General features: G+C 50.1%; 3 protein-coding genes and 3 non-coding genes across 8 annotated transcripts in view; 5 read left to right on the top strand and 1 right to left on the bottom strand.

The window, feature by feature from the left end:
* The first annotated feature begins 2,647 nt into the window (after positions 1-2,647).
* On the top strand, positions 2,648-5,754 carry Rpl23a (ribosomal protein L23a). Its single transcript, XM_021212993.2, has 5 exons — positions 2,648-2,715; positions 3,251-3,434; positions 5,070-5,246; positions 5,470-5,539; positions 5,686-5,754. The coding sequence occupies exons 1-5, from the start codon at positions 2,691-2,693 to the stop codon at positions 5,698-5,700; spliced, it is 471 nt and encodes a 156-aa protein (XP_021068652.1). The 5' UTR covers positions 2,648-2,690; the 3' UTR covers positions 5,701-5,754.
* On the top strand, positions 3,107-3,176 carry LOC115065399. The gene has a single exon (XR_003845194.1). It is a non-coding gene; the product is annotated as a small nucleolar RNA SNORD42 (small nucleolar RNA).
* LOC115065411 lies at positions 4,906-4,977 on the top strand. The gene has a single exon (XR_003845202.1). It is a non-coding gene; the product is annotated as a small nucleolar RNA Z17 (small nucleolar RNA).
* On the top strand, positions 5,330-5,394 carry LOC115065400. The gene has a single exon (XR_003845195.1). It is a non-coding gene; the product is annotated as a small nucleolar RNA SNORD42 (small nucleolar RNA).
* Positions 5,755-5,860: 106 nt separating the features above from the next.
* Positions 5,861-8,005, bottom strand: Tlcd1 (TLC domain containing 1). Of its 2 annotated transcripts, none has more exons than XM_021213429.1 (4): positions 7,607-8,005; positions 7,203-7,285; positions 7,032-7,114; positions 5,861-6,718 (listed from the first exon to the last, which is right to left on the bottom strand). In XM_021213429.1, exons 1-4 carry the CDS (start codon positions 7,798-7,800, stop codon positions 6,335-6,337), a joined length of 744 nt encoding a protein of 247 aa, XP_021069088.1. In that variant the 5' UTR covers positions 7,801-8,005; the 3' UTR covers positions 5,861-6,334. The 2 variants fall into 2 exon arrangements, with proteins under 2 accessions (XP_021069088.1, XP_021069089.1); XM_021213430.1 differs by having other exon boundaries at positions 7,434-7,999.
* Positions 8,006-9,957: 1,952 nt separating this feature from the next.
* Nek8 (NIMA related kinase 8) overlaps positions 9,958-11,132 on the top strand; it is a 12,630-nt gene continuing 11,455 nt past the window's right edge. For both annotated transcript variants that reach the window (XM_021213124.2, XM_029546110.1), the window contains exon 1: positions 9,958-10,115. In XM_021213124.2, the coding sequence (XP_021068783.1) occupies positions 10,069-10,115 (47 nt within the window). In that variant the 5' untranslated portion in view covers positions 9,958-10,068. The remainder of the gene's footprint in view (positions 10,116-11,132) is intronic.

Below are 11,132 nucleotides of genomic sequence, written 5' to 3'. Positions count from 1 at the left end.
AAAAAAAAAAAAAAAGGAAAAAAATCTGGGTGTGATGGCCTACCCATGCACTTGAAGGCAGAGGCAGTTAGACCTTTGTGAGTTTGAAGCCAACTTGATTCACTTAAAGTGCTCCGGGCAATCCAGAGCAGTGTTGGGAGAGAGGGGAGGAGGAAGGAGAGGAGGAGGAGGAGAACAATGATTAGGTCTGGAGAGACAGTTCAAGAGTTAAGAACACTTGCTGCTCTTATAGAGATCTGGGTTTCTGCTGTACCCCCAGTTCCAGGGGATTGGACACACTCTTCTCATCTCCTCCTGCCCCAAGCATGCATGTGCTACACAGTTATATGCAGGCAAAACACTCATACCCATAAAATAAAATCATTTTAAATATTAGACACTGTAGTCTGACTCAACAGTTGACAGTGTGTGTGCGTTCTGAGAGAAAGCCCTGAGTTCATGTCTCAGCACTCACATGTACTCAGGACCACCCGGAACTCCAGCTTCAGGTATCACAAACCTGGCTTCTGTGGTTACCTACATGCACACACATGCACACACATACATTTAAAAAAGTAAAATCTTTTTGTTGCTGTTGTTGACTTGGTTTCTCTGTGTACCCCTGGCTATCCTGGAACTTGCTTTGTAGATCAGTCTGGCCTCAAACTTAGATTTTTCCTGCCTCTGCCTCCCAAGTGCTGGGATTAAAGGCATAATTCATCACTGCCTGCCCNCCCCCCCCCCCCAATTTTTTCTATAAAATTTGTTTGGAAAACTCTCTATGCCTCCCCCTAACCCCCTGTGTGTGTGTGTAGCTCTTTTGTAGGTCTTCTGGATTTCTTTCCCATCTCACACTTTTTTTTAAAAAGAACTATTTATTATATGTGAGTACACTGTAGCTGTCTTCAGACACTCCAGAAGAGGGAGTCAGATCTCATTACTGATGGTTGTGAACCACCACATGATAGTTGGGATTTGAACTCAGGACCTTTGGGAGAGCAGTCAGTGCTCTTAACAACTAAGCCATCTCTCCAGCCCCTTACCGTGGACATTTTTGTTGCCACCAAATCACTGTGGTAATAACATCACCGTAGTGATGACTACTTTGGATTCAGTTCTACAACCTCCGTCTCCCACAGGTGTCATATGGAGAAGTTGGAGAAAATCCTGTCCTAACATTGTACAGCTTCCCTTTAATCTCCACTACTTAGGCAAACTGCATTCTGTTTGTATCTTGTTTATTATCTCTTTGTGACAAACTCACTATGTAGTGCTGGCTGATCTGGAATTTATTGTGTACCACAGGCTGGCCTTGACTTTGTGTCAATCTTCCGGCCTCCCTAGTGCTGGGATTAAAGGCATGTGACACCACACCCAGGTGGCAGGTGATTTCTAAGTTCGAGGCCAGCCTGGTCTACAAAGTGAGTTCCAGGACAACCAGGGCTATACTGAGAAACCCTGTCTCGAAAAAAACAGCTAAAAAATATTTTCCATGGGTTTTGTGTTTGCTTGTTTGTTTTTGTTTTTTTTTTTAAGATTTATTTATTTATTATATGTAAGTACACTGTAGCTGTCTTCGGACACTCCAGAAGAGGGAGTCAGATCTTGTTAAGGATGGTTGTGAGCCACCATGTGGTTGCTGGGATTTAAACTCCAGACCTTCAGAAGAGCAGTCAGGTGCTCTTACCCGCTGAGCCATCTCACCAGCCCTTGTTTTGTTTTTGGAACAGGATCTCTCTATGTAGCTTTGGCTGTCCTGGAACTTGCCATGTAGACCAACCTGGGCTTGAACTGCTGAGAATAAAGGTGTGTATAATCCATATTTGGGCTGGGCATGGTGGTGTAGGCCTTTAATCCCAGCACTTGGGAGGCAGAGGCAGAGGCAGGCGGATTTCTGAGTTCGAGGCCAGCCTGGTCTACAGAGTGAGTTCCAGGACAGCCAGAACTGTTACAAAGAGAAACCCTGTCTCCAAAAGAACAACTCAAAAGGAAACAAACCAGAACAAAACAAAACCAGAACCTACAGAGTTCTAGGGTAAGAACACTGGCTGCTCTTCTGAAGCTCTTGAGTTTAAATCCCAGCAACCACATGGTAGCTCACAACCACCCATAATGAGACCTGACACCCTCTTCTGGAGCAACTGAGGACAGCTATAGTATACTTATGTATAATGATAAATAAAATAAATCTTTGGCTCGGAAAGCAAACAGGGCCGACCAGAGTGAGAAGACGTCCCAAAAATGCAATTCACGCTGGGCAGTGGTGGCGCACGCCTTTAATCCCAGCACTCTGGAGGCAGAGGCAGGTGGATTTCTGAGTTTGAGGCGAGCCTGGTCTACAAAGTGAGTTCCAAGACAGCCAGGGCTACACAGAGAAACTCTGTCTCGAAAAACAAAACAAAAATCCCAACAACCACAAGAAGGCTCATAACCATCTGTACAGCTACAGTGTACTCACATAGATAAAGTAAATAAACCTTTAGAAAAAACAAACAAACAAAAAGTCAAAACCTGGGCTGGTGAGATGGCTCACCGGGAAAGGTGGCGCATGATTGGTCCCCCACGCTCGTAATGCAATGGAACTACAATTCCCAGACAGCCCCTTACTACTGTTTATCCAATCAGTGCTATGTATCAGCTATCGCGAGACTTGTATGAGACTTCATTTTATAAGCTCATCGGAATTAGGCTGGGCCATCCTTTTCGCCAAGATGGCGCCGAAAGCGAAGAAGGAAGGTATGTGGCGGCATGGGAGTCTGTCAGGTCCGCCTCGGATACCCGCAGAGCGAACTCGCGGGGAAGACGAATGCCCGCCTAAGCCATGGGGGGCTTATTCTGTGGCTACTATCGCGACTAGGCTCCACTGCCGGGTGTGAGGACCGCGTGGGCCACGCCGCATGGGCTGAGTACATTGAAGGGGGTTGGCAAAGCCACTGCGCCGGCAGCCGGCCCTGACGGCCAAGCATTTGACTTTGGGAAGCTTCTTAACATCCACGGGGTGGCGCTCCGTGATTCCAAACCTACAAGGGACTAAAAGGAGTCCTTATTCGCCCTTTCCCACGTTAAATGGGGGTTATACGCACCCACGTGATGGCACAAGGGGTTAATTCTCTTTGCCTGCGGGATCGTGCATATGATGGAGAAAAATCTAAAGTCTCCTGAGACCTGTGATGTCTTCAAAGGAACCACTGATGCACGTGCTGACAGGACCGGCGGAAGGGGTCACTTTACGAATGTCACACTCTTCATTTTAATTGTCCTTCTCACCCAGCTCCTGCCCCTCCCAAAGCCGAAGCCAAAGCGAAGGCCTTGAAAGCTAAGAAGGCCGTGCTGAAAGGCGTCCACAGCCACAAAAAGAAGAAGATCCGAACGTCACCCACCTTCCGGCGGCCCAAGACCCTGCGGCTCCGGAGGCAGCCAAAATATCCTCGAAAGAGTGCGCCCAGGAGAAACAAGTACGTACGGATGCCGGACGCAGCTAGTGCATTGTAGTAGGGCATTTGGAGTTCCTAATGGGGGGAGGGTGTAGGGGACTTTGGGGATGTAAATACGTAGTAAAATATTGGAGGGAAAAAAGGAGTTCCTAATTTACTCCCCACCCAATATCTTCCCTTATAAAACACAATTGTCGAAGGAGCTGGTGTGGAAGTGTGAGGCCTTTATAAGTTATTTATGTCTAGTCAATGTTTGAAAGTTGACTTCAATAGACATGTTGCTTACCTTGGTTCCAATTGACAGGGGGCTTGGTGGAACACTTGAGAATGGTGTTGATTGATTGGGTTAAGTTGTAGCATTGGGAGTGATGGCCTTCGAATGGTGTTATGAAATACACTTTTTTTTTAAAGATTTGTTTTATTTACATGAGTACACTGCAGCTGTCTTCAGATACACTAGAAGGGTCCATCAGATCCCATTACAGGCGGTTTTGAGCCACCATGTGGTTGCTGGGAATTGAACTCAGGACCTCTGGAAGAGCAGTCAGTGTTCTCAACAGTTGAGCCATCTCTCCAGCCTGAAAAAACACTTAATTGATAAAATTCTGACACTACTCAAAGCCAAGTTTGGGAGAATGTGCTTACTGAAAAGTGTTTTGTCTATGGGGGAAGTACTTAGCAGACACACTTCATTGCCTACTTGTACCTAGAATTTGTGTTTTGTTTTGTTTGTTTTTGAGACAGGGTTTCTCTGTGTAGCCCTGGCTATTCTGGAACTCACTCTAAACCAGGCTGGCCTCGAACTAAGAAATCTTGTCTGCCTCCTGATTGCTGGGATAAAAGGCATGCGCCACCACCTCCCAACTCTGTACCTAGAAATTTTTGAGTCATTAGTTGGCAGTTGCATAAGTAAAAGACTTGGCTTTTCAGAATCTCAAGGAAAAGTTGCCTCCCAACTGCTCAAGGCCAATTTTAGAGTTGCAGTAGGCTTCTTGGTGGTTATCCTGTAATGCTGGGCGGTGGAGGCTAGAGAATCTGAAGTCCAAGGTCATTTTGGGGACCATGTCTCAGACCAGAGGTGTGGGTGTGAGTGAGTGTGGCTCTTGGCTAGCTTGTGCTGTATTGTGAGACCCTGTCTCAAAGAATAGTCCTGGAGTGTAGTCAACCTCTAGCAGTTGAGCACAATTTTCTCTTTAGTTATTTATTTGATCTGGTCTCATAGTAAATGTGGAACTTCAGTGGATAAATGCATGAATTAAACTTGATTCTTTAGTCAAGAGAATACACAGGACTTGACTCTTTTTTTTTTTTCCAAGACAGGGTTTCTCTGTGTAGCCCTGGCTGTCCTGGAACTCAATTTGTAGACCAGGCTGGCCTCCAACTCAGAAATCCGCCTGCCTCTGCCTCCCGAGAGCTGGGATTAAAGGTGTGTGCCACCACTGCCCGGCTAGGATTTGACTCTTAAATGGGAAATTGAGCCCATTATGGTTCAGGTGCATGTGATGACATTATTTAGCGACCAAAGTCTGATAAAGATGACTGTGATCCTATTGTCTGATGCACTTGTTCTTTCCTAGTCTTGTTCTAAAGGAAACCATGTGTTGGATGCTGGCACCAGGACAGCTTACCCCATTTCCCTCTCCCATCTCTCCCTAGGCTTGACCACTATGCTATCATCAAATTCCCACTGACCACAGAGTCAGCCATGAAGAAGATAGAGGACAACAACACTCTAGTGTTCATTGTGGATGTCAAGGCCAACAAGCATCAGATCAAACAGGCTGTCAAGAAACTCTATGACATTGATGTGGCCAAAGTCAATACCCTGATAAGGTGAGTGGGACCAGGCAGAGATCAGAAAGCTTGTAGGCCTTTACTTAAACGTGCCATGGTTTTATGGTGGCACAGCCTGCTCTGTGCAGATGATGGAAAACTCAATGTTTGGAAAAGAATGACAACAACAAAGGAACCACTGATGCTTCAGAGGGATTTGGAGTGATGTGGGAAGGCCAGGGGTTGTGAGCATCCAACTCTGAGGCTTCCTTCTCACACACAGGCCCGACGGAGAGAAGAAGGCATATGTTCGCTTGGCTCCTGATTATGATGCCCTAGATGTTGCCAACAAGGTAAAGATGATCATTTCTGTTAGGATGCTGCATCGATACCGAATCTGACTACTCCCTACAAGCCCCACCCTCCCCTGTTCTGTCCTCCCTGCACACTTAAGGAATTCAGCTCCAGTAATTCAGCTCCCTTTTGTTTTGTTTTTCAGATTGGGATCATCTAAACTGAGTCCAGATGGCTAATTCTAAATATATACTTTTTTTTTCACCATAAATAATGCTGCTTGTCATTTGTCGCTTTCTAGTTGGGCTGGGGACAAGGCCATGCTGCGGTAACGGGGTGGGTGGTGGGCTTCCTCAGCTTTGAGCAATGAAGCCTTGTTCTGCTTAACCCAATGGGGACACATGATGATGCAGTCCCCACGCTCAGCACCAGGGCCATTTATTAGACAGGTGTTAGTTGTCCTGGGACACTGCTCCATCACAGGCTCAAAGGACAAGCTTTACAAGAATTCCTTCCCTGGTAGAAGCTTGTGTGAAACCAACACCAGGGCTTGGAAGGGCAGAGGGGTTATTTTAGAATTGTCAGCATCCATTTCAGGGCAGTATGGGTTGGCTGGCTTTTGGACAGTGTCTTGTCCTCACCCATTTACCATGCCCAACCGGTTGGTCTGCTTCCCTCAACCCTTGCCCAAGAACAGGACTTCAGAGAGCTTTCATTAGTGTTTTCAATAGTGTGGGTGTAAGCTTAAGGTGGAAAGGCTGGCCCCAGAGTACACCCAGGCTTGGGGCAGAGTCCTAGTTTATGTTCTAGAGCTGTGCTTGCCATCCCTCTCACGAGTCCTGGGTTCTACTTTCTCACTCAGTCAAGAATTTGTCTTTTTGTTGGCGCCTGGGTGCACGATCAGGGCAGAAATCAGAGCGGAGGAGGCGAGAAAAGTAGATGAGTATCATCAAGTCCAGCATAAGCAGGATGGCCAACAAGAAAGTTCCCAGGGTCCTCTGGCCAGCATACTGTAGGAAGAACTTGGTGAGGTAGGCCTGGGGGGCCAGTCGGAAGAGGAAGTACATGACCAAGTTGACATACTTGTTGACCTTGTAGAGGAGGAGATCCTGAGCATTGTTTATCTTCATCATCATCCTTAAGGTGAGGAAGATGTTGCTGACTTCCACCAGTAGTGTTAACACGCCACCACCAACAAATCTTTTCCAAAAGATACCAGAGAAGAAGGCGCCCATAGCCTAGGGGACAAGTGACAGAACAAGGGCACATGAAAATGGGTCATGTCAGAAGCTGAGGAACACCGCCCTTACTTCTAAGGCTTCTTATTCACTAGCATTAGACTTTGTCCATGAGGGTCTAACTCTGTATGACATTCTGTTTACCTAGATAGTAGGCAGTCCTAGGCACTCTGCTGTCCCCAGACAAAGAGTTAAACATTGAGAGTCTTAGGGAACTTAGAAGCCAGACTATGCTGGGTTAAGATGGCCTCCCTCTCTGGCTCCAGGGGTTGTGAAGATTTTGCCTGTGTCATTTCACCGGTTTCCCCCTTACCATGACATGATGAACAAGGTACTCCCAAGAAGCTCGAGTTTGCCTGCTGACCACAATGTCCACTGTGTCATGGATAAAGTACCCTAGTGGAGAGGTAGGGAAAGAGGAAGAGACTAAACACTTTTAAATTTATCTTCCGACCTAATGTTAACCTTCTTGGGCATAACCTACCTGCAGAGAAGCAGACAAGCAAATAGCCAGAAGCTGACCACGCCGTTTCAATCTCCACCAGCATTTCAGGGGTTTGCCATAAGCTGGAATAGAGAAAAGGGATGTTCTCGCGGTTGTAGCCTCCCGGAGGACCCTTGCCTCCCCCAACAGTCTTGCCAGTCCCAGGGCGCTTTGGGCGCCTACTATTGGCTGATTGGAGAGTAAGGAGGGACTTGGCCAAAACCCAGGTACCTTGGGTTTCCCACAGCCGTTCTTGGTTGGGTAGTTTTCCAAACGGAATCAGGTGAGATCCTTGGCGTCTGTTCACCCATGATGGGAGTGATGGGAATAGCAACAGGAGCCCAGTCCGAGCACCCCGCGAATGATCCCACGGCCATCTCATTTACCCCGGGTTGTTCACTCACCACAGCAGTGCCCAGATCCCTGATACAATGGAGTGGGTGAAGGAGACGAGTAGGTTGTGCCAACGCCAGGTACGCAGGGGGTCGGTTCGCACGTGTGCAGGCAGGGGCAGGCGACAGAGCACGCGCCGGAGTGCCCGGAAGGTCAGCGTGGCGCCCAGGAGCAGCGGCCAGGCGGGGTGCAACAGTAGGGGCATGCTGGCCCTTCCTGCCGTCTGTCAGTCCGCCCCTTAAGCCGTCTCCTCCGACAGTTCTGGGAACACCGTTCCGTCTCTGGCCAGCGCGCCACGATCGTTTCTGCCGCGGGCCGCCAGCCCCACTTTTTCGAGGAGCCCTCAAGGCCCCTTCGCTCCTCCCCGCGCTCCCAGTGAGGCCTCTGCCCGCCCCTGCCGCCCCCGCCCCTGCCGCCGCCTGCCCCCGCCCCTCGGGCGCCTCTGGCGCGAGCCCGGTGTCCCCCAGGGCCCCGCCCGGAGTCCGCCGACTTCGAGCGCGAAGGGGCTGTCCCCGCCGTCGTTGCCGAGGCACCCCTGTCTGGCGCCTCCCGACATCCGAAGGCGTCCTCGGCCGCCCTCGTGCGTACGGTCCCACTAGCCCACTTCCCGACTTTGTCCGCCGCCACCGGTGGCTCTTACACCCTGGGCAGTTTCTGCGAGAACGCTCTTCTCCCAACTCTTTTCAGGGCAGAGCAGGGCGGGACCATCGCACAGCCCGGGCTGCTGAACGCTGATCCCGGGGCTCCGGAGCGCCGCCTCAGACCACGGCTCCGCCCAGACTCGATTCCTCTCTTGGACCCGGATCGACGTATTTACCTGCCTCTCCCGCGCCCCGCACGAGTGGTGCTTAGGAACTGTTGAGTCACCCACCATCACCACACTTCTCCCCATCATTCTTGGGCTCCTGGAGCACAGCGGTTGTCACAGACCTCCCTCAGACAGTCCCAACCCTCTTCTGGCTCCTTGGAGGCTGGGGCGGGGAAGGCTGCCGATTTGCCCAGACAGCTGGGGTGACCCTCTCTCCAGGGCAGCGGCCTGGAGTGGTTGCGGCTTCTGGCCACTAGGTGTCAGTCTGTCCTCACTATGATGTGGAATCCAAGCCCGCCTCCATTCGAGAGAGTAAGGCAGTTGCTCTGCGGAGCAGCGGGATCAGCAGACCGGGAGAAAAGGAGCAGCCCTGAGGCGGTGCAGGAGTGAAGGGCTGTGTGCCTTTGGGAGGTGGAAGTGGACAACGCGGGCAAAAAGTGGGGACAAGGAGAACGGTGTTTCAAGAGGGGGAGGGACAGAAACCCAAGCTCAGACTCCCAGGCACCTAAGCCTTTTGGATGTTTTCTGCCTTCCCTGATGGTTCCAGGGTTACACATTAACTCCCATGGGTCCCCAGGGTCACTCAAGGGCCATTCGGTTACTAAGTGATAGCACGATGTAATGTTTTGGGTGAGCATTTTACCCCCTCTTTGCTTCACCAGCCGACTCCGGCCTGAGCCAGTGACCGCAGGTTCCCTCCAGTCATTCCACGTAGACTAGTTTGAGGCGGGGCGGGGCGGGGCGGGGCGGGGACAAAAAATAAACAACCCTTCTCTCGCTTTCCTCGCCCATTCAGAAATAGGAACGTTAGCTAAGGACCACCTCCTGAATACTGACATTTTATAACTCCCTTAGAGCTGCGGGCGTCCTGAAGAAGTCAGGATTTTATTCATTCTGATCGAAACCTTAGCAGCGGTATCAAGCAGCCCACTATTTCTGGACAGAAGCGTAGAAACTTCTCTGGGTTTTCCCCCCCACCACGACGCTATAAGTTTTGAGTAAAGTACCGAGTCCCCCTACGGCAGCGTTTTGTGCGGGTTCTGAGAAACCGAGAGCACAGTGCTCAGTAGTTGTTACAACCGAGAGACCACGTCACGTACTCTTCAGGTGAATAAGTTTGTTCAACTGGGGTTTTCCCGGTCCCTCCCTCAACTAACACCGAATAACCCCGCTCCCCGCCCCACACAGACCGAATCGGTTTTAGTGGTTTATCCTTTACGTGCCAATCATGGGATCCCTTTATCTTTCTGAAGTAGTGCCAACTCGTCCGGGACAGTGGGGACTGTATCGATCTTCGCATTCCACTCGCATTAGACCTTTGGAGGAACAATCTCGGTTTTGCCGGGCAACATAAGTGGGCGCCGTATCGCTCCAGTCTAACTACCTATGCCCAAGCCACGCGTGTGCCTGGTGGCTGGTACGGTTCTGAGCAGTGAGGGACTCGCCAAGAAACCCAGAATGACTATTCTTTGATCTCTCGTTGGGGAAACACGATTTTGCCTCTAGGTTGAGTTCAAAGTCAGAGAAAGACGCCAGACTCATCAGACGCCCCCGTTTCGCCGGCTCCGCCCTACAAAAGTTTTACGGCCAGGAGGAGGAGCTCCCAGATGGGAGGGTCCGCGCACGCGCCGCACCGGGATTCCAGAAGCGTAACTGAGAAATGAGATGGAGAAGTACGAGCGGATCCGAGTGGTGGGAAGAGGTGCCTTCGGGTGAGCCAGGGCGCTGGGGAGGAAATGCTAAGGGAGAAAGAAAATAAACCCTAATCCTGACCAAGAAATCGTGGCCCTGTTGGCCCCGCCCCGAAGCGAGAGCACCACTATAGGATGCCCCGCCCAGGCATCCGGTCCTTAGGTTTAGGCGGGAGGCCCCGCCCACAGCCAAACCACGCCCTCCAGACCAGCCTGTGCCCTTGGAAAATAGTTGTTCCCTGTACATTGGTTATTCTTTGCTTCAACTGATAATAAGCATGAGCTGCACAGGTTAGACTGTCCGGAGTTTACAATTATGACCAAAACAGGCGAGATACTTCCTCTTTACGAAAATAGCCCACAGGAAGTTGATTAAAATAAACAAGATATTGTTAAAACAGTTAACGAAGTTTGAGCAGTTATCAACAGTTAGTAAGAGACTGTGCACCAGGTGGGGTTCATGACACGCCTGTCATTTCAGTTCTTGGGAGCAGATGTAGGAGCATTGCTGTGAATTCGAGGCCAACCTGGGCAACATAGAGATTGTTTCCAAGAGAAAAGACAAGCAGGGGCTGGAGAGATGGTTAAGAGCACTGACTGCTCTCCCGAAGGTCCTGAGTTCAAATCCCAGCAACCACATGGAGGCTCACAAACATCCGTATAATGAGATCTGACGTCTTCTTCTGGTGTGTCTGAAGACAGCTACAGTGTACTTACATATAACAAATCTTTTTTGTTTTGTTTTGTTTTTTTGAGACAGGGTTTCTCTGTATAGCCCTGGCTGTCCTGGAACACTTTGTAGACCAGGCTGGCCTTGAACTCAGAAATTCACCTGCCTCTGCCTCCCGAATGCTGGGATTAAAGGTGCGCGCCACCACGCCCGCAACAAATCTTTAAGAAAAGAAAAGAAGCCAAGCAGTGGTGGTGCACGCCTTTAATCCCAGCACTCGGGAGGCAGAGGCAGGCAGATGATTTCTGAGTACAAGGCCAGCCTGGTCTACAGAATGAGTTTCAGGACAGCCAGGGCTATACAGAGAA

Source organism: Mus pahari, chromosome 14 (assembly GCF_900095145.1).
Source record: "Mus pahari chromosome 14, PAHARI_EIJ_v1.1, whole genome shotgun sequence".
Lineage (NCBI taxonomy): Eukaryota > Metazoa > Chordata > Mammalia > Rodentia > Muridae > Mus > Mus pahari.
Note: the sequence above shows the minus strand (reverse complement) of the source record. Positions and strands in the feature narration are given on the sequence as shown.